We start from the raw sequence: 22,301 nt of genomic DNA, 5'->3' as shown, positions 1-22,301 counted from the left end.
AGACATTGGCCTCCAGAACAGCAAGCAGATAACTTTCTGTTGTTCAAGGCCACCGTATTTTTGGCAGCCCTGGGAAACTAATACAGTGAGTAGGTCTCCTTCCCAGCCCAGGTGCTGGATATTTTTTGGGGAGACAGACTCTCCAGTGGAGCCTTATGAGTCAGTGTGGTGAGTGCCGCCAGAAATCTAAAAGTGTGTGATGAAGACTCTGAGAAGGGCCCTCCACCAAGCAGCCTTCCAGCCCCTTGCTGGGGTGGCAACTGTCAAGGAAGGCTTCTTGGGGGAGGGAAGGCTCATACCCCACGTTCAGAGATGAGCAGAAGTCCACCAGAGAGCAAAAGACAGGTTATCTCAGGCCCCGTGAGTGAAGGCATGAGAGCAGAGAGCAGCCGGTGGAGCCAAGGCCTGGGACTGGGGAGTGCTGAGCCCCACAAGGCTTAGCTCCTAGTAGGCTGTGGTTTGCAAAGGACTTCGAATTTGAACTTGCCTCTGTTCATATCAGGGAGCTATGGAAGAGAAATGACAGGGAGCAGATGGTATTTTTAGTAGATCATCTGCATAATGTCATGGAAGATGGATCTGAAGGGGTACCACATGGAAGCTGAGACCTCACAAGTGAGCTAGAGGTGTGGCTGGTCGAGGTGGAGAACAGGATATGGATTTGCAAATGATTTGTAAGGACTTGGGAATTCGTTGCATACAGGGACACAAGGAGAAGGAGAAAGTGCAGGAACTGACCCTCAGGTCTCTGGCTGGTGCCTAGGAAAAGAAAGAATTGTCTGGAGAGGAAAAAGTTAGGAGGGAGCAGAGGAGAGATGTCGGGCTTAGCTGGGGACAGGTGGAATGTGGGAGACATCCAAGAGACAGTGGAGCTCTACAGCTTGGAGGGGCAAGACTGTGCTGGTGCTACCAATGGGGAAATGTGAACGGGGGATAGGATATGGAGCTATGGACGTGGACACCATCGCTTGGGCCCATCATGGAGTGAGAAGAGGATGAGAGAGAGGACTGACTCATGTCCTCAAGTGAGGACAGAGGAGGTTAGAAGACAGTGGATGTGTGGCAAGAGGACCAGGGTGTTTCAAAGAGGGGTGGTTGGTGTGACTCAGACCTTCCACAGGCAGTGGCCTATGGAGGGCATCAGACAGGGCCACTGGACTCAGGGACGACTTGTCGTTTCTTGCCTTTCCCTGTGTCTTCTGTGTACACTTGCTTACGACACCCTCTATCCATGTCTGGTACCTCTCCTGGCACCTCTCTGGGCCATGCTGTCCAGAGCAGACCTGATGAGGTGAATGCAGATGCATGCCTGGACACCTGCACAGGTAGCCTCTCTTGGGCAGCCACAGCCATTAATCTCAAGGAAACTGGTGTCCGCGACCATGAGCTTCTGCCAGAAGCCTGGCCACAGAGGGTGAGGTGAGGCCTGCCACCTGGCCAAAAGACAGGTACCATACCTGAGCCCCTGCCCCCACACCTGGTTGCAGCTGTGTCCATTCTTTGCAGGGCCCATCACCATGGGCGGCTCTGCTCCTCCGCCTCATAGGAATTGTGCCACGGGTGCGCCAAATGATCCAGCCCCTCTCTGATTGCTGCCTGCCAGGTTGGTCTGTGTGCACTGATGTGGTGGCTTCTCTGATGTGATCTCTGGGCCCTCCTGCCTGCAAACTCACCCAAGGAGTATCCTTCTATATGCCTGACCTTCCACCATTGGAGAGTCACTCATAGGGCTTCACAGGTTTCAGTGTGAGCCGGAGTTGATCCTGGCACACTCTGTCCAATTGTAATTTGTTGAGACATTAATTTCAGTTAGGAAACACAAGATTGTGAAACATTTCAAGATTTTAGAATTTATAACATAAAATATAGTCATCTTTCATGATCCCTCCCCATCTCCCTCCTCTCCCTAGAGATATACGCACCGATTTGTCAGTAGTGGTATTTTCCAGATCTTTTCCCATGCATTTTCAAAGCCATATAAGTACATGCAACCCCCCACACACTTACATATATAAAAATGAGATTGTACTGTACATACTGATTAGGAGCTTGCTTTTTCCCTTATTAATGTATTTTGGAGATCTTTACATGTTGATACAAATATACCTCTTTTGGGCCGGGCGCGGTGGCTCACGCCTGTAATCCCAGCACTTTGGGAGGCCGAGGCGGGCGGATAACAAGGTCAGGAGATCGAGACCATGGTGAAACCCCGTCTCTACTAAAAAATAGAAAAAAATTAGCTGGGCGCAGTGGCGGGCGCCTGTAGTCCCAGCTACTCGGGAGGCTGAGGCAGGAGAATGGCGTGAACCCGGGAGGCGCAGCTTGCAGTGAGCCGAGATTGCGCCACTGCACTCCAGCCTGGGCAACAGAGCGAGACTCTGTCTCAAAAAAAAAAACAAAAAACAAAAAACAAAAAACAAATATACCTCTTTTATTTCTTTTTAGTTTCTAATTTTATATTTTTTATTTTTATTTATTTATTTATTTATTTATTTTTGAGACAGGGTCTGGCTCTGTCACCCAGACTGGAGTGCAGTGGTGCGATCTCAGCTCACCACAACCTTTGCCTCCCAGGTTCGAGAGATTCTCGTGCCTCAGCCTCCCAAGTAGCTAGGATTACAGGCATGCATCACCATGCATGGCTATATTTTTAAAATTTATTTTTAATTTTTATTTATTTATTTTTGAGACGGAGTCTTACTCTGTTGCCCAGGCTGGAGTGCAATGGCGTAATCTCAGCTCACTGCAACCTCTGCCTCCCAGGTTCAAGCGATTCTCCTGCCTCAGTCTCCCAAGTAGCTGGGATTACAGGCACCCACCACCACACCTGGCTAATTTTTGTGTTTTTAGTAGAGATGGGGTTTCACCATGTTGGCCCGGCTGGTCTCAAACTCCTGACCTCAGGTGATCTGCCAGCATCGGCCTCCCAAAGTGCTGGGATTACAGGCATGAGCCACTGCTCCCAGCCTATTTTTTTTTTTTTTTTCATTTTTAAAGACAGGGTATTGCTTTGTCACCCATGTTGGAGTGCAGTGGTGTAAGCATAGCTCACTGCAGTCTCAGCCTCCTGGCTCAAGGCATCCTCCTGCCTCAGCCTCTGAAGTACCTAGAACTACAGGCACATGCAACCACACCTAGCTAATTTTTTATTTTTTGTAAAAAGAGGGTCTTGCTATGTTGCCCAGGCTGGTCTTAAACTCCTGCCTCAAGCAGTCTTCCCGCTTTGGCCTTCCAAAGTGCTGGGATTACAGGCATGAGCCACCACACCCAGCCTTCTCATTTTTATTTTTTATTTTTTTATTTTTGAGACAGCCTCACTCTGTCACCCAGACTGGAGTGTAGTGGCGCAGTCTCAGCTCACTGCAACCTCCTCCTCCCAGGTTCAAGTGATTCTCCTGCCTCAGCCTCCCGAGCAGCTGGGACTACAGGTGTACACCACCATGCCTGACTAATTTTTGTATTTTTGGTAGAGACAGGGTTTCACCATGTTGGCCAGGCTAGTCTCAAACTCCTGAACTCAAGTGATCCGCCTGCATCTGCCTCTCAAAGTGCTGGAATTACAGGCTTGAGCCATCACGCCTGGCCTCATTTTTTTAAAGAACAGCATAGAATTCCATAGCGTATTATAATGTATTTAATCATTTTCCTCTTGATGAACAGTAGATTCTTCACATTATTACTATTCCAGAAAGTGCTGTGGCAAATCTTCCTCTACATGCATCTTTTACATATGTGTGAATTTTTCCATTGCATAGATTTCTAGAAGTGGAATTGCAATGTTACAAGGGGATGCACCTGATAAATATCAACAGACGCTATAAAATTGTCAGCCGAAAAGAATGCATAAATTGATATGATCCAACAGTGTGTATCATCCACAGAGGCAACCCCATCATTCTTTTTACTCACTGTTACTCTGATGGGTGAACGAAAAGGCATTTTCTTGCTCTATTTTGCATTTCCCTTATTCTCACTGAGACTATGTCTACTCTTATCTGTTTGTTTACCCATCGTGTGTATTTCATGACTTGTATATTTATATTTGTTGCCATTGTTACTCTGGATATTTGTGGATTTAACTGTTGATTTGTAGAAGTTTATTCTAGTTGTGATTATTTCTCCTTTGTTGGTTATATATTTTGCGAGCATTTTTTCTTTGTTGCTTATCTTTTCACTGTTTATGTGGTGCTGTGGAATTTCTAAATGTTTATGTTGTCAGGTCTATCCATCAGAGGCTTGTTTTTTAGTAGTAAGGGGAAAATGGAGCTTGGAGGCTTACGATGTAGCATTCCTTTTTTTTTTTTTTTTTTTGAAACAGTCTTGCTCTGTTGCCCAGTGGTGCAGTCTCAGCTCACTGCAACCTCTGCCTCTCGGATTCAAGTAATTCTCCTGCCTCAGCCTCCTGAGTAGCTGGAATCACAGGTGCTAATTTTTGTATTTTTAGTGGAGATGAGGTTTCACCATGTTGGCCAGGCTGGTCGCGAACTCCTGGCCTCAAGTGATCCACCCGCCTGGGCCTCCCAAAGTGCTGGGATTATAGGCGTGAGCCACTGTGCCCGGCCACAATGTTGCATTCTTGACCCTTCTGTAGTCTCTGCTTGCTCTTTGACTTTGAATGAAACTCAGCTTCAGTAAACTTTAATTTTGCAAACTATATAGCCATGCTGTCTGTCCCGCCCATCCTCAGCCCAGCTGCTGCAGGGATCACAGTGACGACAGGACTCACAGGAGAAGCTGTCTTTGATGGGGCTTCACAGTCATTCAGATCTTCACAGTTAAACTAATTCCTTGACGGACATTCAGACTTGACTCTTCTAGCACCAGCCTTGTGTAGGGCAGTGGTGTGGGGACAACTGGTGCTGCGACCCTTACCTCACTTTTTCCAGATAACATTTTTTTTTTTTTTTTGGACATAAAGTTTCACTCTTGTCATCCAGGCTGGAGTGCAATGGCGCGATCTCAGCTGACTGCAACCTCCGCTTCCCGGGTTCAAGTGATTCTCCTGCCTCAGCCTCCCTAGTAGCTGGGATTACAGGTGCCTGCCACCACGTCCAGCAAATTTTTGTATTTTTAGTAGAGACAGGGTTTCACTATGTTGACCAGGCTGGTCTCGAACTCCTGACCTCAGGTGATCCACTTGCTTCGGTTTTGGGATTACAGGCATGAATCACCACGCCTGGCCCCAGATGACGTTTGAGTGCCCACCTGTGCTGGAGATACAATCCTCACAGCTCTGCATAAGGAAGTACATGAGTCAGCCCGGGCTGTCATCACAAAATGCCACAGCCTTGGTGGCTTAAACAGAAGTTGATTCTGTCACAGTTCTGGAGGCTGGAAGTCCAAGTTCCAAGTGTTGGGAGGTTTGGTTTCAGAGGCCTCCTCTGCTAGTGGATGGCTGCTTTCTTGCTATGTCCTCACATGGTCCTTCCTCTGTGTATATGTTTGTGTCCTCATCTCCTCCTCTTCTTATGAAGACACCAGTCACATGGATTAGGGTCCACTCATATGATCTCGCTGGTTTTTTTTTTTTTTTTTTTTTTTTTTTTGAGATGGAGTCTCACTCTGTCACCCAAGCTGGAGGGAAGTGGCTCAGTTTCAGCTCATACAACCTCCACCTCCCGGGTTCAAGTGATTCTGGTGCCTCAGCCTCCTGAGTAGCTAGGACTACAGGCACATGCCACCACGCCCAGCAAATTTTTGTATTTTAGTAGAGATGGGATTCCACCATGTTGGCCGGGCTGGTCTCGAACTCCTGACTTCAGGTGATCCGCCCACCTTGGCCTCCCACAGTGCTGGGCCATATGACCTTGTTTATTTTAATTACCTTTTTAAAGGGCCTATCTCCATAGAGAGTTGCATTCTGAGATACTGGGGGTTTGGACTTCAACATATGAATTTTGAGGGGGACACATTTCAACCCATTACAGGGAGATAGCACCATGTCTGGATGAGAATCTGGGAAGTGAAGCTCAGAGAGGCTCCTGTACTTGCTTTCAGTCACAATAGGCAGCTTGTAGATCTGAGCTCAGACTCCTGTGTTTGACTCCAAAGCCCAGGGCTCTGGGTGACCTGACTGGTGTTAAAAGTCTTTGGGCTGGGCTGGGTGCGGTGGCTCACACCTGTAATCCCAGCACTTTGGGAGACCAAGGCGAGAGGATGGCTTGAGCCAAGGAGTTCTAGGAGTCCAAGGAGTTCCAGCCTGGGCAACATCTCTACAAAAAAATGCAAAACTTAGCCAGGCATGGTGGCACATACCTATAGTCCCAGCTACTAGGGAGGATGAGGTGGGAGGATGGCTTGAGCCCGGGAGGCAGATGTAGCAGTGAGCTGAGATCATGCCACTGCACTCCGGCTTGGGTAACAGAGTGAGACCTTGTCTTTTTTAACAAAACAAAACAAAAAACCTCTTTAGGCTCCACTACCCTGACTTCCTGCTCACTAGTCACCCAACTGTGTCCCCACCCCATGGCCTCATAACTCACACTCCCTGGGCAGGACACCTACTCCTTCAGTCTCTTCTGCACTTCCTCTGTCCTCTTGGGAAAGGGTTTTGCATAATAATTCAATTAGTTGAATGTATTATAGCTTGTTACATTTTTACTGTTGCAGCGGGAAAGACTGCATGGTGTGATAGAGCATTTGCAATGCAGGAAATTCCCCAGTAATCGGACTCCCTCACAAAGCTGTTCTTGATGTTTGCATGTTACCTTGCATCTCCCCTTGGGACATACGCTTGTATTTCCCGTGTTTGTCATCATATTAAACGTGGCCCTTCATGCGCTTCCCTTTTCACCGCACATTATAGCTAACAGTTTCTATCTTTCTCTTTTTTTCTTTTTTTTAAAAATTTCTTAGCCCAAAAGGCCATCTCCTACCTTTTAATGCTCATTTTAATGGCTGTGTAATATTCCGCTGAGTTGCCATACTCTAATATTTTGAATCATTACAGCTGTCGAGCATTTGAGTTTCCCATTTGTGCTATTACAGATAATGATGCAGTAAATATCTTTGTACAGAAAGCTTTTTGCTTCTCTCGAATTATTTCCTGAGGGAAAATTTCCAGGAGTCAGATTACTGAGTTAAGGGCTGCAGCAGCACCATGGCACCTTGATGAACTAAAATATCACATTATGCAACTAGCGTGCCAATGTTGCATGCCACCAACAAGTGAACATGCCAGCTGCACTGTAATCTCACTGGCATTTGCTGTAAATAATTAAATATACTTTTGACAATTTTAGTATAACGATATGCCAAGGCTGCTTTAATTGGTGTTGCTTTAAGAACCAACAAAGGAGGAACATTCTACAATAGATTCAATAGATTTGTATTTTCAATTCCTTTTGGTGTCACTTTTATTTTTTAAAAAGAATCATTGAAGATGAAACAAATGGACAGTCATCCCTTGGGAATTCCAGTGCTGTTATTGTCTTGAGGTATCTATCAGTGAAAGTAGTATTTAGACCTAAACAAGCAAAAGGGCTCTTGGTCAATAACTGACATAGCAATAGAATGGGCCTGAGAAGAAGCTGATCTCCTCAGAGCCAGCTGGCGGGACTGATCCCAACTCTCCATCCAGGTCCTCCAGGTAGCCTGACCCACCGGCAGGCCACCCTTTCCAAATGCACATGCAGGGATGCCAGTGAAACCACGTGCTGGATCCAGGGCAAAACCGTCCAGGCTCAGCTCCCAGAGAGGCGGCCTTTGTCTCTCCTGTTGCCCCTACCAGCAGAGGGCGTGTGTGGACAGTAAGGCCTAGGCACCACCCCTAGCTTTTCCCTTTTTTCAAACTGAATGGTGCCCTCGGTGCCCTCTCCCTCATTCTTTTTATTTATTTATTTATTTATTTATTTTTATTAAGACAATCTTACTCTGTTGCCCTGGCGGGAGTGCAGTGGCGTGATCTCGGCTCACTGCAACCTCTGCCTCCCAGTTCAAGCAATTCTGCTGCCTCTGCCTCCCAAGTACCTGGGATTACAGGTGCATACACCACACCCGGCTAATGTTTGTATTTTTAGTAGAGATGGGGTTTTACCATGTTGGTCAGGCTGATCTTGAACTCCTGACCTCAAGTGATCCAGCCGCCTCAGCCTCCCAAAGTGCTGGGATTCCAGCCATGAGCCACCGCACCCAGCCCCATTTCATTTTTCTGATCTAAAATAATCGATGATAAATGGAAAGTTTTTTCCCTTGGAAGTTTTTTAATTGCCTAGCAACACATTATCACAAATTGCTCTCAAATTAATTCGTTGGCTTCAGTGCAGAATCATTTATTAATGAGGATGGCAGTCAGCATCTAAGAATGGCTATTCTTAGAACACTGCTGCTTTAAAGGGCTTCATTCTTAAGATATCCCCACAAGGACCATGTATGCTTCACAAACCCTTGGAGAACCTGATTCTCCAGAGAAGCACAGAGAAGGTCGTTGCTTCTCCCCTGTGGGCCCCAGCCCCTCATTAGTGATGAGCCCAAGGCCAGGCGGGGGAAGCCAAAGATCCCCAGGTCCCATAGCAGTTGAGGGCTGTGGCCAACTTGGGTCAGGAGGCCACCATTGGATCTTGCTCCCATGGGATTCCTAAGCTGGTGCTGGCATCTATGTGGTCCCATCAAGGGAGAGGCAGGGGTGCAAAGGGGAAAGGGGGTTGTGAGGAGGAATGCACCGGAAATGCAGACAGGAGGGAACAGTGATGGAAGGCTTGGGAAGACGGGGGTGATGTGATTTGATAGGCTGGAGCTAAAAGGTCTCCTGATGAGTGATTATGTTGCTTTCATGGAGCAGTACGATTGATTTATTCATTCCCTTGCACCTACCATGTGCTAGACCCACATTGGAGGCTGAGAATAGTGAGAAAAGGCCTCTGACTCTGCCCTGAAGGAGTTCCAAGTCTGATGTGGGAGACAGACAAGTAAATAGGAATCTATAGTGAGTGTGCTAGGTCCTGGGAAAGAAAGCTCAGGGCACTCAGGAAGCTCAGACTTGAGGAAATTCACCTGTGATCCTACTGGGTTTTTTGTTTGTTTTGAGACAGGGTCACCCAGGCTCAATTGAGTGCAGTGATTTGATCTTAGCTCACTGCAGCCTCGACCTCCCCAGGATCAAGCAATCCTCCCACCTCAGCCTCCCAAGTAGCTGGGACTACAGGCATCCACCACTATGCCCAGCTAATTTTTAAAATATTTTTACAGAGATGGAGTTTTGCCATGTTGCCCAGGCTGGTCTCGAACTCCTAGGCTAAACAATCTGCTCGTCTCGGCCTCCCAAAGTGCTGGGATTACAGGCATGAGCTACCATGCCCAGCCAATCCTACTGTTTTCACATGTTGCTATATGCATACTTTTCATAGAGTTACAAATATGTTGTGTGATTTGCTCTTTTCCTTTCAGCATTTTGTTTTTTTAGCGTGGTTTCTTATTTCCCTGACATTGTCACCTATATAAACGGCTTCTAATAGATAAATAAATCTAAATGGCTTCCTGATATTCCATGAAGTTGATGAAATAGAGTTGATGAAATTCACCTGCTGTTAGAGTTAGGTTGCTTCATTTTTGCAACAGATGGCATTGGGTGCAGAACTTTTTGCACTTGTGATGAATCCAGTTCACCGTTCTGGGCTGTAGGGTGTGGATGTGCTTGCAATTCTTAATGTACTAGCATGTTGTCCCTGAGGCCTTGCAGTAGTTTCTGGGGCTGCCATGAGTGCCTGGGGGACATACCTCTCTGTTGCCTCTATCCAGCACTGGGATGAATAATAGATACACACACACACACATCAATATGAATATTATTTGTTGAGTGTGTGTGTGCCACATTGTTGAGCAAAGGAAGGAACATAGAGGAATCAGCCCCTCATTACTGATTCTGATTAGTAATGTTCTGGTAGCAAGTGGAAGTAGGAGGCCAGCTTCTAGGGAGGCTGCTGCGGCAGCAGCAGGCCAGGTGGGGTGTGACAAGGAAAGTGGTAACTGTAGACATGGAAGGAAAGCAAAGAGTTCGAAGTGAGCAGAGCAACCAGTTTGATGTGAGGTCAGATAGGAGTTTGGAGGGTTGCAGCTGCCTCCGGAATTGCCAGCACAGGATATCTGGGGTAAGTGAACCTCAGGAAGGTTTCAGAGTTGGTGCACTTGGTTTTAGGAGGTCACAAAGAAGAGGGCTGGAGGCCTGAACCTAGATCTGTTCAAAAGACACCCATGGGCTGGGTGCCGTGGCTCACACCTGTAATCCCAGCACTTTGGGAGGCCAAGGTGGGTGGATCACCTGAGGTCAGGAGTTTAAGACCAGCCTGGTCAACATGGTGAAACCCCGTCTCTACCAAAACTACAAAAATTAGCTGGGCGTGTTGGTGCGTGTCTATAATTTTAGCTACTCGGGAGACTGAGGCTGGAGAATGGCTTGAACCCGGGAGGCAGAGGTTACAGTGAGCAGAGATCATGCCACTGGACTCCAGCCTGGATGACAGAGGGAGACTGAAAAAAGACACCCATGATGGGTGAGTGTAGATGGCTCACGGGAGCAGGGCTGGGGTTCAGCCTCACCCATACGGTTATATGAGGGAAACTTTGTGACAGGATTCAGGGCAGTCAGTGGAGCTGTTAGAAGAATCCATCAGTCATCTTAGGCTCAGTCTCTTCGGCTTCCTTGACAAACTAATTCAACTAAGGCTTTGCAGCTAGTATATTTTCTTTAAGGACAAGTTGGTACCCTTCTGGCTGCCTGTTCAGCTAGCTGTAGATTTTTCAGTATTTCACATGAGCAGAATCTGAGAGTTTTTTTTATTGTGACTTATAGTGTAAAATAATTACATAGAAAAGAGAAATAGTGTGTGTGTTTGCTTTAGTGGGACCACATGATTTTTTAAAAATATTTTTTCGTACCATTTTCCTTTTGTTCCGGGGTATGTTTTGTTCTCTTTCTTCTCAATTACCCAGCTGTAAGCCAGGCGTGGCTCTGGATGAGGGTGAATAGACAGCGGGGCTAAGAGGGCCAGGGTTCACTAGCAGTGAGGGTGGCACGTGGCACTCAGCTCCTCTGCCCTCCTCTTCTTCAGCCTCTAGGACAGAAGGCACAGTTCTACATTAGAGAGTCCTCCAGATTTCAGATTCCACAATACTCATAATGCCTGGTTAAATACCTTGGGTTGGATTTATTCTTGCAAGTCCTTAAACACAAATTGCGTGTATGTTTCTGAATGTTTCCCCAAAACATTCAAAACACTGCTCCGACCGAACCCAGTGGCTCACACCCATAATCCCAGCATTTTGGGAGGCTGAGGCAGGAGGACTGCTTGAAGCTGGGAGTTCCAGCCCAGCCTAGGCAACAAAGTGAGAACTTTGTCTCTACAAAAAATAAAAATAAGTAAAAATTAGCTGGACACGGTGGTGTGTCCCAGTAGTTTCAGCTACTCAGGAGGCTGAGGCAGGAGGATTGCTTGAGCCCAGGAGTTCGGGTCTGCAGTGAGCTATGATGCTGCCACTGTACTCCAGCCTGGGTGACAGAGTAAGACCCCATCTCTAAAATAATAATAATAATAATAATAATAATAATAATAATTTAAAAATTAAAAAGAAACCAAAACACTATTCCAGACTTCCACATTTTTTCTCATGAGGCCTCTGGGAGCCCAAGGAGCAGTAGTCTCTGTAAGGGATCCTGCAGAGCATTGTTCTCTGAGTGTGGCCTCCGATACCAGCCAGACCAGGCCAGTTCCAAGCCTGGTGACCCTGGGCAAGTCACCTGACCTCAGAGCCTTAATCTCCTCATCTGTAAAAGAGGGCGTTGGTGGAATTTACCAAACAAGCCTTTTCTGTGAGAATGAAACGAGGAAATGCAAGTCAAGCATGCAGCCTGGTGTTCTCAACACTCCATCACTGCGACCATTTCCATCACGTGGTGCTCTTCATTTTGCAGCCAGAAAACCAAGGCCCAGAATGGCTAAATGCCTTCTAACCCCCCGGGCCAGTGAATCTAACTCAATTGTTAAGGATTAATTCTCTGGGTGAAAGAAGTACTCAGTTGCTTCAAAGGCCTGGATGGGAATTATTGACCCAGCACCACCTTCCCTGAGTCTATTAGATGTTAAAACAGGAGATTTGATGTGTATTTGAAAAAGCTTTAAATTGGTGAAAATGGATTCCGTTTCGGTAAATTACATTTGATCCATTCCTTTGCTTGAGCTACTGCAAGGTGGCACAGTTAGGTAGGGTTCTGCTGGAGACGAAACAGTGGTTAAAACTCAGTCCCAGGGCCCAGAACCTGTAGTCCAGTGGGAAAGATGAGACATAAACAGGGCAGAGTGAAGTAGGAGCCTCAGCAGAGGAGTGGGGCAGGCCCATGTGTGGAGCTGAAGACCTCTGAGCGGGAGAGTGTCAGCATCTGACATAGGTGAGCAGGATCTCTCAGCTGTTACATTGTGCGGAGACTGTGGGGACCAGAGTGGGAGCAGGGACACTTGTAGGGAGGCTGTGTAAGAGTCCACAGGCAAGGTGAGGGCATCTTAGGTCCCAGAAACAGCATGCAGGTGGTGAGAGTCAAGGGATCCTGGCTGTATTCTACCGGTACCGCCATCATGATGGCCTGACCAACTGGATGTGGATCTAAGAGACAGAGAAGTTACAGATGACTCCAGGGTTTCTGACCTGAACGATGTCACTAGCTAAGGTGGGGAGGGTTGAGGAAGGGTGTGGTACAAATGGGGGACGGGGGTGCGGGATTAGGGAAGCTCAGATTTGAACAGTTGGGTTTCTGACGCCCATCACACATCCTACGGAGATTTCGGTGGGCTGCCCCGGGGAGGCGGTGGGCGCTTCTTTACTGGAAATTTTGCCTGAGTGAAACTTGGCTGTATTTACCTTGTTGAGTGTTTCTGTTAACATCTGAAACTCTGGGGAGAATTAGGATTCTTTAACCTTGTAGACCTAAAAGACACAGAGGCAGTTAATTTCACTTAACACGAATTTATTAGAAACAGCTCCTTTAGAAATCAGCGCTCTCTGATCTGTAATAAACCTTGTAATTAACTTTGCCTGCTTGCTGGTTATCTGTAATAAACCTTGTAATTAACTTTGCCTGCTTACTGGTTATACCTGTGGGCAGCTGGACGGGGGAGTTGTGTTCAAAGGCCTGGGCAAATACAGACGTTATGACCAGAAGCCTGCTGTGGCAGCAGCGTTGAGGGAACCCAGCTCCCCCGGGCCCTGCCTATTGCTTTCTTCCCGCATGTTGGCCAGGTGGCTGCAGGTGGCCAGACACAGGTGCACCAGCCACCGCAGCGGGGTCAGAAGATGAGCAGGTCTCAGAGGTGACCCCGATTTCCTGGAATCACCGTCAGGCCCCTGGCCATCCCCATTTCCCACGTGCCCCTTAGCTCTCAAGGGCATCTTTGCCCTTTGAAATAAAGCAACGCCGGGCTTGTTGCTGCAGGGGACAGCATTAAAATGTGACATTGAAGTGGGGAGCCTGCACGGGCGTCCGCGGGGTCGCGCGGAGCAGCAGGCGACGCGGGACGAGGCACTGCTCCTGGGGCGGGAGGAAGTGGGAGGCTGCACCGCCGCTCAGGCTGGGCTCGGCTCCCGCGGCGCGGACGGGGTTAACGCGCTCGTGCACCGGGTGGCGGGCGGCAGTGGTGCATTGTGGTAACGCGGCGCCGGGACCCACGAGTGCCCGCCGCCTCCGCCGGGCGGCCCACCGAGCTGTGCACGCGTCCGTGCAAGCCCCCGGGACCCGGCGCCATGTAGCGCCCCGCCGATCGGAGGCTGCCCCGCCGCGGGAATGAAGGGACGCGGCTGCTGGGACACGGCCTCCCTGCGCTCCTTCTGCAGCTCCGGCTGCCTGAGTAAATTTAAGAAGGGTTAGTGCTTGCCGGGCTTCCACCCGGAGGGAGGCCAGGCTTCCCGCGCATGCACGCCCGGTGCCGGGCTTTGCTGAGTGATCGATCCACGCGAGCCTCTGATGTCACTCCCTCGCGGCGTGGGGAGCGTGGGGAGCGCGGGGAGCCTCGGGGAACCCCTGTCCCCGCACCCCGCCGGCGTGCGCTCCCAGCTTGCTTCACGCGCGGGGCATTTTGGAGAGGGGGCTGCGGCTAGATACTTGTCCGTCTAATCTATGCAAAAAGAAAACGAAATATAATCTATATCTTTATGAAAAGAAGGGGGAAGCGGCGGTCGGTGTTTAATCCACCTATCTACCTCTTCTTCCCCAGAGTTGGCCTGGGGCCGGCAGGCCCCTGGAGCCCCTGTACAGTCGCTGATTTGCCCACAAGGGCCTCGTCCTGGGGCCACCAGTGGTGTCGGCTTTGCTCAGTGCATGATTCTCCTAGTGGCCGCCTGGTTTGAGCAACACCCCCTCCCGCTCCCGTGGTGATCCTGAATGACCGCCCTGGGGTGTGCAGGCTCACAAGCCCAAGGGCCCTTCCTAGCATGGGGGAAAACCTTAGCTGTCTTAAATGGAGGCCTTGCAAACTCTCTAAGCTCTTGCCTGCAATTTCTGATGCTTGAAACCTTCTTTACTGGAAATTTTGAGTCAGTGAAACTTGACTGTATTTACCTTGATGAGTGTTTCTGTTAACATCTGAAACTCTGGGGAAAATTAGGATTCTTTAACCTTGTAGACCTAAAAGACACAGAGGCGGTGAATTTCACTTAACACGAATTTATTAGAAACAGCTGCTTTAGATATCAGCGCTCTCTGATCTGTAATAAACCTTGTAATTAACTTTGCCTGCTTACTGGTTATGCTAATGGCTTCATAAGACCCTGGTCCATTCCAGAGGACTTCGAAGTTGCAGGCTGCACGCCTCGGCTGGGGAATCCCATCCAACCATGTGAGTTCTCTGGAAACACCATATGAGGTCTTAGGGTGTGTGCAGTTGTAAACATTTCAAATGTATTTCATTAGGAGTTGGTACTACACCTCCGTCTTAAAGGTCCTTTAAGGAAACTTGCAAGTAAATTTCGTCCAAAGTGTATGTTCCGGTTTTAGAGGATTGGTCTTAGTTTACAGTTTTTATTTTGGATATAGCGTCATTTCTAAAGCAGTCATATTCTTTACGCGAAGTTTAAGTGATGTTTCTGTTATCGGTTTGGATGGATTTATTCTGAGGGAGAATTTCGGAGTTAGTTTAAAAAAGAAAAGACATTGTTTTTCTTCTCTTGGCTCACCTAATGATTTTCTTGGTTGTCCTTGTCTGGAAGTGTTAACAAGGAGCGTTGGACCTGATGTCTGTTAGCATTTGGCTTGGTTGTGGGGGAATGTCACCTTTTAGGAAACCTCAGGTGTGACCAGAGTAGCTGTATCTTGAGACCAGTGATGGGGTGACCTTTTTGACGGCCAGACCCCTCCAGGCCAGCCTTCCACCTTATCCTCCTGTTGGTGTCCTGCCCTGCACAGCAAGCCTGGGGAGGAGGGGTCTCAGGAGGTTGTGCATTGGTAGGCACTGTGCTTAGAACAGGGCCTGGAGCAGAGCTTGCTGCACCAGCAGGAGGAGGCCCAGCCGCGAGAGCAGCAGTCAAGAGCAGCCAGAACTCAGCCTCCATGTCGGAGGCCGTAGGGGTGAACAGAGAGTTTGTCCCTCAGGTGCTCTGTGTGAAAGTGGGCCTGCGGAGACCAGAAGGGTGTTTTCAAGAGAAGCTGGCAATCTGTTTTTATGAGATTTCCACATAAAACACATACGTAGCTGGGGATTGCGGGAGGCCTGGTTAGGGATCAGCTTTGGGAGGTGGGAGCCACCTAGCCCCTGACATCGTTATGGGAATTGATTGGGTCCTCGTCCTCAGCATGCAAACAGGGTGAGACTGGCCTCCTGTTTTAGACATGTTGAAGGGTATTCTGGTAAGGTGTCACCGCAGACAAGTTTCCCCTGAGGAAAGGGTTCTGGTGAAATTTCATCATGCACCTAAGCTCATCTTTGTGCAAGTTGAAGAGGGAGCTGGGCTTGCTGCCTGCTCTGGGATGCTAAGGGATGAGGTCCAGGTGGTGCCCATTTCAGTGGCAGGACAGGGTTTGGCCTTATGGAGGTGTATCACAGGGGCCTCTACTTTGGAGGTCCCATGGTATAGCTGGGCTGTCAGGAGACCTGGCTTCTTGTCCTGACTCTGCTGCTGGGCTGTGTGTCTGTGCCTGTCTGTGAGTCTCCGTTGCCCCCACCCTTGTAAACAAGGGGAAGCTCGGATTGAAAGAGGTTCCAGAAAAACAAGTCCCCACCCTGCTCCCAGGCCTAATAAGCATGTGAGGAGCCCTAGGGAAGCATGGGCAATGGCATGTTCAAAGCACAGCGTCACTGCTTGCCTGGCCTTCAGCCAGCTTCTTACCTTTTTGAGCCTCAACTTCCTCATCTAAAAGATGGCATTAAACCTACTTACTTTGGCTGGGCGCGGTGGTTCATGCCTGTAATCCCAGCATTTTGGGAGGCCGAGGTGGGTGGGTCACTTGAGGTCAGGAGTTTGAGACCAGCCTCTCCAACATGGTGAAACCCCATTTCTACTCAAAATACAAAAATTAGCCTGGCGTGGTAGCGCACACCTGTAATCCCAGCTACTCAGGAGGCAAACACAAACAAAAAACCTTACTTACCTGGCAAGATTGCTGGGAGGTTGAAATGAGATACTATGCATCTGTGCCTACCAGTCTGTCAATCACCTATGTATTTGTGTCTCTGTGTGCTTCGAACAGAGCCTAGTGGGCCACAAAAGGGGGAAGCACCCACTTGAGGTCTCTTGTAAGTGCTGACTTCAGCCCGTGGCCATTCTCCCCTTTGCCTTTGTATGTGTGCACTTATGTGTGTATGCACATGTGCAGATCTGTGTTGGACTCGTGGATCTTTTCTGGTTGGAACATAAATCACTGAGAGCAGAACATATGAACCCCACACCCTGGCATGGTGGGCTCACCAGAGGTCAGAGTCTGGTGGCCTTGGGCAGGCCCTGACCAAAGTACTGCCAAGGTCATCACTTTCTCATCTGCGGCCTCAAAGCACCCCTGCTTGCCCAGGAGCCAGCCTTCATACTGAGCCCAGCTCTGATTTGCCCAGTGGAGAGCGCTGAGCTGAACTTCCAGCTGACTGGGTGATGTGTCACAGAAACAGGAGGGGATCAGGGCGATGGCAACCCACACGGGCCATCAGGGGGACATACCAGGTCAGGCGGTTAGGTTCTTTGCACAGACCCCCAGAAAACTTGGTGGCACGGGTGCACCAGCCTCTCTGAGTGGCTATGATGTGAGCACCAGGTCCTGGAATGTTCTGAGGGGTTATTGTTTTTGATGACGTGTTTGCATCTTTAAAGGCCAGGACAGAGAGGGAGCCTCTTGGAACATCAGCTGGGAATTGATGGAGGACACGGGGTCCTTCAAAAATTCACAAATGGGGACTTTTAGGGGACAGCTTGCCAAAGTGCACTCTCTATATTTGGCATCTGCTGAGGTTCCTGGGAGGGGAGGACTAAGGCCTGAAGCAAGGAACTGGCTCTGTGCTCTAATCTCTTCCCTGCACCTGCAGAATGTCCTCCTGATTCCCAGGGATTCACATTTGCCACTCCTCAGGCCTGGTCTCATAGCATGCCCAGTCCACCCTCACTCGCCTACTTGGCCCAATCTCCCTGCCCCTCCTTCATAATAAATACATCCTTGCAGGCGCAATGCCCATTCTAGTTCCTCCTAAAGCTTCCCCCGACCTTCCAAGGCTGGAGGTGCCCCCTCCTTCGGACCTCTCCTGGGTCCCTTCTGTAGCAGGACTGGGTTGTTTGATGCAAGTCTCACCCTCCTTGAGGCTGTAAGCTCCCAGACATGGAGGCTGGCTTTCATCTGTGTCTTAATGCCACCCTCTCCCCTCCAGCACTCAGCACTTTTGTCTAACTGGTGTTTGGAACCAGCCCACCACCTGGAAGTGAACGAAGGGAAGGGCCATCTGAGGCCAGGGGACAAGGAGCATCCTCTCTGGTTGGGGGCCTCAGGTTCCTGTTCTTCCTCTGGGGGCATTTCCCTGGTGCACTGGGACTTCCCTAACTCAGGCTGGAGTCTTTCCTGCCCCCACCCTTTCCCTTCTGGTCCCACTGTGAACCTCTGGAATAACCAGGGAAACTCAGGGAGGGCAATGGGGCTCTTAGGTGAACCTGGGGTGGGGGGATCCTGGAGAACTTCCTGGAGGAGGTGACACCCAGTTGGGTATCGGAGGATGAGAAAAAGAGGTAGGCGGGTGAGGATGCGGATGCTCAGTTAGGCTTCAGCGAGATGTCAGGACCTCATGATGGGTGAGATATAGGAAGGGGACTTACCAGTGGGTTACATCAGAAAGGACAGATGGGCAAGAAAGGATGTGAAGTGAGTGGTGAGAGCACAGCTCTGACGGATCTGGAGGTGGCGTGTGGCTTGTGGAAAGGAGGCCTCATGGTAGTGCTGACCCCATTTATGTCTTCCCACACCGAGTTGTCACTGTTATTTGGTGTGACTCACTGTGAAGCGGTACCTTCTGTCATGAAGACCTAACATGGCAGAGCCTCTGGCCGCTTGCTTTTGGCCTAAGGTGGTGAGAATTCTACTTGGTATCTTAAACTGATGGCAGTAATACGTATGGAAGCCCCTGCCCATCCTGGCATATGGTGGCTGCTCATTCTTCTTAATATCTTTTCCATCTCCTCCAGTGTAAGTCCGGCTCCTTATAAGCATGCACATTATTTTACAAGCAGACCTGTTGGGGAAGTGACGTTTTACTGCCTTAATTTGCACAGAGGCCAAGAAGAACGGTTTCAAGGAGTCAACCTGTCAAGGCAACCATGGGCCCGTGGGCATGGGACAAGTCCGGTCCTTGGAGCCAAATGAGACCTAGGGGAGATATGGAAGAAGTCACCTCAACTCCCTCATCGGGGGGTGACGCTCCTCTGCAACTTGAAATAAGGGAAAAGTGGGAAGCCTGTGGCCCACGGAAGGGTGCTCAATGGTAGCAAGGAAGATGATCATTGGCCATATCATTGTACAGATGGGGAAACTGAGGCTCAAGGAGGAGAGATGACTTTTTCAAGATCACACAGGCAGGAGTGGGGCCAGAGCCTGCACGCCCAGCATTTAACCACGTGTTGGTTGAATGGTGGTCAAGGGGAAGGCTATGGCCTGGGGGCTCACCGAACTCTCGAGGGGCCTGGCCCAAGGGAAGGCCACAGTGGGTGGGGCTGGGGACTCACTTTCTGGGGCAGAACCTCAGAGCCTGGGGAATACAGAGAGGTGATCTGGGGGGATTCCTTGTCATTAGAAAGAGGCTCAATGCCAGAGGGAGGTCTTGAATGTTTCAACGCTTTTGAGGCAGAGCAAAGAACAGCCAATGGTAAGAGAAGACAGAAATTGTCTTTTCTGTTAGGCAGAAAAGCTGGCCAACAGTGTCTGTCGGTCACTCACTCTGTCCGAGCAGCTGCGTAGGGCACAGTGTCCACAGCCAGGTGACAGGCACCCAGCCCAGAGGGGCTGGGATTAGCAGAGCCCAGCTCGCCTCATCCCCAGGCCAGCATCCCTCTGACCCTGCACGCTGACCTCTTCCCATGTAGGAGGAGAGGACTGGCATGGCCCTGGCTGGCCACACTCAGAGTCCAGGAGGTGCTGGCCATGCCAAGTAGAGAAGATTTGAGAATATGCACAGAGCTTGAGGCATGCAGGAGTCCATGAGCTCTGAGGAAAGGCACTGCGAGTGGGCAGGGATCCCAGCAGCGGGCCCGACATGGGCAGGCAGCTAAGGGGTGGATTGGGGGCACTGTATGTAAGGGTGTCCTGGGGGGGGAGCAGCATGTTGGAGGTGCCAGGAGGGCAGCACACCTGTGTGCATGTGAGTGTCACTGTGTGAGGGGCAGGCCTACAGGTAGAGAGGGCGAGAGCTCAAGGAAGGGGGGGAGAAGACGGAGAGGTGGGCAGAGCAGGCTTCCCCCAGTGCTTTTATTGACTATACAAAAACCCCTGTCAGCAAACAGGCTTCATGCCAACCCTGAGCCCTGGGTAGCGAGGGGCAGTTGTGCTGGACTGGAAGGGCCTGGAGAGGAAAGAGGGTCATGATGGTGGAGTGCAGCAGAGAAGAGGGAACCCTCCTGGGCCAAGCACCAGCCCTGTGCACTTGTGGCTGTTCACTGTGCCACAGCATGCCCAGTGACAGTGAGGAAGCTATTGAAAGTGTGGGGGCGATGGGGCTGGGACAGGCCCAGGATCCCCCAGCCAGGCAGTCAAGGTTCTTTGCCACTGGTGGCCCCAAGGAGCCTGGAGAACATAGCGTGCTCTCCAGGGAGCTGGTTCATTTGGCGTTCTCAGGTTGGCGTGCAGGGCTGCTGTGGGCTCACTTGGCACCTTGCACAGATTAGAAAGGACGCCTCTTCCTCAAGACCCTTTATTCCTACTTATTGTTTGTTTGTTTGTTTATTGAGACGGAGTATTGCTCTGGAGGCTCCCAGGCTGCAGTGCCGTGGTGTAATCTCAGCTCACTGCAACCTCCGCCTCCTGGGTTCAAGCAATTCTCCTGCCTCAGCCTCCTGAGTAGCTGGGATTACAGGTGCCTGCCACCACGCCTGGCTAATTTTTGTATTTTTAGTAGAGATGGGATTTCCCCATGTTGGCCAGGCTGGTCTTGAACTCCTACCTCAAATGATCCACCCGCCAAAGTTCTGGGATTACGGGCATAAGCCAAATCTCCCAAAGTGCTGCGATTACAGGCGTGAGCCACCATGCTGGTCCCGTACCTCTACTTATTTTTAAACTGTTGTAATATACTGATTTGTCAGAACAAGACTCTTCCATTTGCTGGATTTGCATTGTAATAAAAATAAATCTATAGTGTCTGTTGTGATTGGCATTCCCTAGGGCTGTGCAATGTACAACCTGCTCAACCATATGCAACAGCCCTGTTTAAAAAAACATTTATTAGGAATAATACTCGACTGGTTCTGAAGGTAGCACAATTACCTCTGTTGCCTCTGGGCAAAGAGAAAGAGGGCTGCCTAGGTGCTAGGCTAAGACAGGTGACCCGACAGGGGCCAAAGTGGGAGCAGGGCTTGGGAGACGAAGTGAAAAGGTCTCAAGGTGGCTAGTGAAACGGGGAGAGGGGCCTGAGTCTGGCTGCATGGGGTTGAGCTGGAGCTGGGACTGAGGGGTTTGCTGGATGGACATCTTCCTGTGACCTCATCAGGGAGTGTTCTGCAGGGCACAACCCTGCCCACTGCAGATTCATTCTCCTGGCACCTGGTTTTCCTGTAAAGTGCCAGTCAGCTCAAACCAGCAGCAGCATCTGATGAAATAGATGAGCAATATGAATAAAGATGAAGTTATGGGCTTTGGGCTGCCAAAGATAAATTTCCTTTTATGTCCTGTTTCCCTGTGACGTGTGTGTTGAGTAATGATTCCTGACGCACATCTTCAGAAATAGTAGCTGCTCACACTGGGTGGTGTGTCAAGGCGGAAGGAGGCCACCCAGACTTGGGGAAAGGAACCCCACCTGGACAGCGCCCTGGGGCTGCCTGCAGCGTCCTGGCCTGGCATGTCCATCAGCCTTTCTGCCATAGGTGGGGCTGGGTAGAGGACAAGTGTCTTTCCTGGTCGGGCCCACTGGGTGCATCCCTCCACCGGGGATATTTTTACATTAGAAGCAGCATAGTTTATATGGGACGGGGCCCCTGGAATGTGACTCTTAGTTCATTAACCATTTGGTAACTGCTCATCTGCCTGGCAGAATCCCTTCCCCAATCCCACTCCCCTCCTGTCCCCCAGCACACATGCTTTGCTTTTGGCCAGACTTTCTGAGATTCAGCAGGACCAATCCCCTGTGCCCTGGGCATTCATTATTTTTAAGGGTTATTTACTGTTAGACAACAATTCCAGATGTTCAAGAGCATGGTGTTTCCGTAACTCCATTATCCCTTTGCCACTGTTTTTAGGTCTCTATTTTTGGTCAATGTTTTTCCTTGATACAAACATCCTTTTAATATCATTGAGATCCAAAAAAAAAAAAAAAAAAGCCATTTTCACATGGCTGTACATCATAAGCACTGTCCCACGTTATCGCAGGCTTTGTGTTCATTGGAAGGCTGCGGAATGCCTTTTCCTTCTGTTAGACATTTAGGTTCTTCCCAGATCATCACTGTAGCCAACTGCTGCCTGAGCATCTTTGGCATGTAAAGTTTTTCCTTTGTGTTTCTTTCCTGGACACGTTCCCAAGAATGCAATTGCTGAGTCAAAGGGTGTAAATGCTTTCCTCTGGCAGGCCCATCACCCTTGGCAAGAGCATTCTGGTTCATGATGCTTGGGGTGGGTATGGACAACGCCTTGCTGTAAGCTTCCCTACGTTAGACTT

General features: G+C 49.6%; 1 protein-coding gene across 5 annotated transcripts in view; it reads left to right on the top strand.

Annotated features, from left to right (window-relative positions):
- The window catches only part of OSBP2 (oxysterol binding protein 2), a 239,448-nt gene that overhangs the window by 131,758 nt on the left and 85,389 nt on the right, over nt 1-22,301 (top strand). The window contains exon 1 of one of the 5 annotated variants that reach the window (XM_007975435.3): nt 13,621-13,844. The exons of the other annotated variants lie outside the window; for them this stretch is intronic. Within the exon in view, the coding sequence (XP_007973626.1) occupies nt 13,766-13,844 (79 nt within the window). The 5' untranslated portion in view covers nt 13,621-13,765. Of the gene's footprint in view, nt 1-13,620; nt 13,845-22,301 lie in introns of those variants that run through there. 5 annotated transcript variants of the gene reach the window in all.

This window comes from Chlorocebus sabaeus, chromosome 19 (assembly GCF_047675955.1).
Source record: "Chlorocebus sabaeus isolate Y175 chromosome 19, mChlSab1.0.hap1, whole genome shotgun sequence".
NCBI classification, from domain to species: Eukaryota; Metazoa; Chordata; class Mammalia; order Primates; family Cercopithecidae; genus Chlorocebus; species Chlorocebus sabaeus.
The sequence above is the reverse complement of the archived record's forward strand: the minus strand, read 5'-3'. Positions and strand labels throughout refer to the sequence as shown.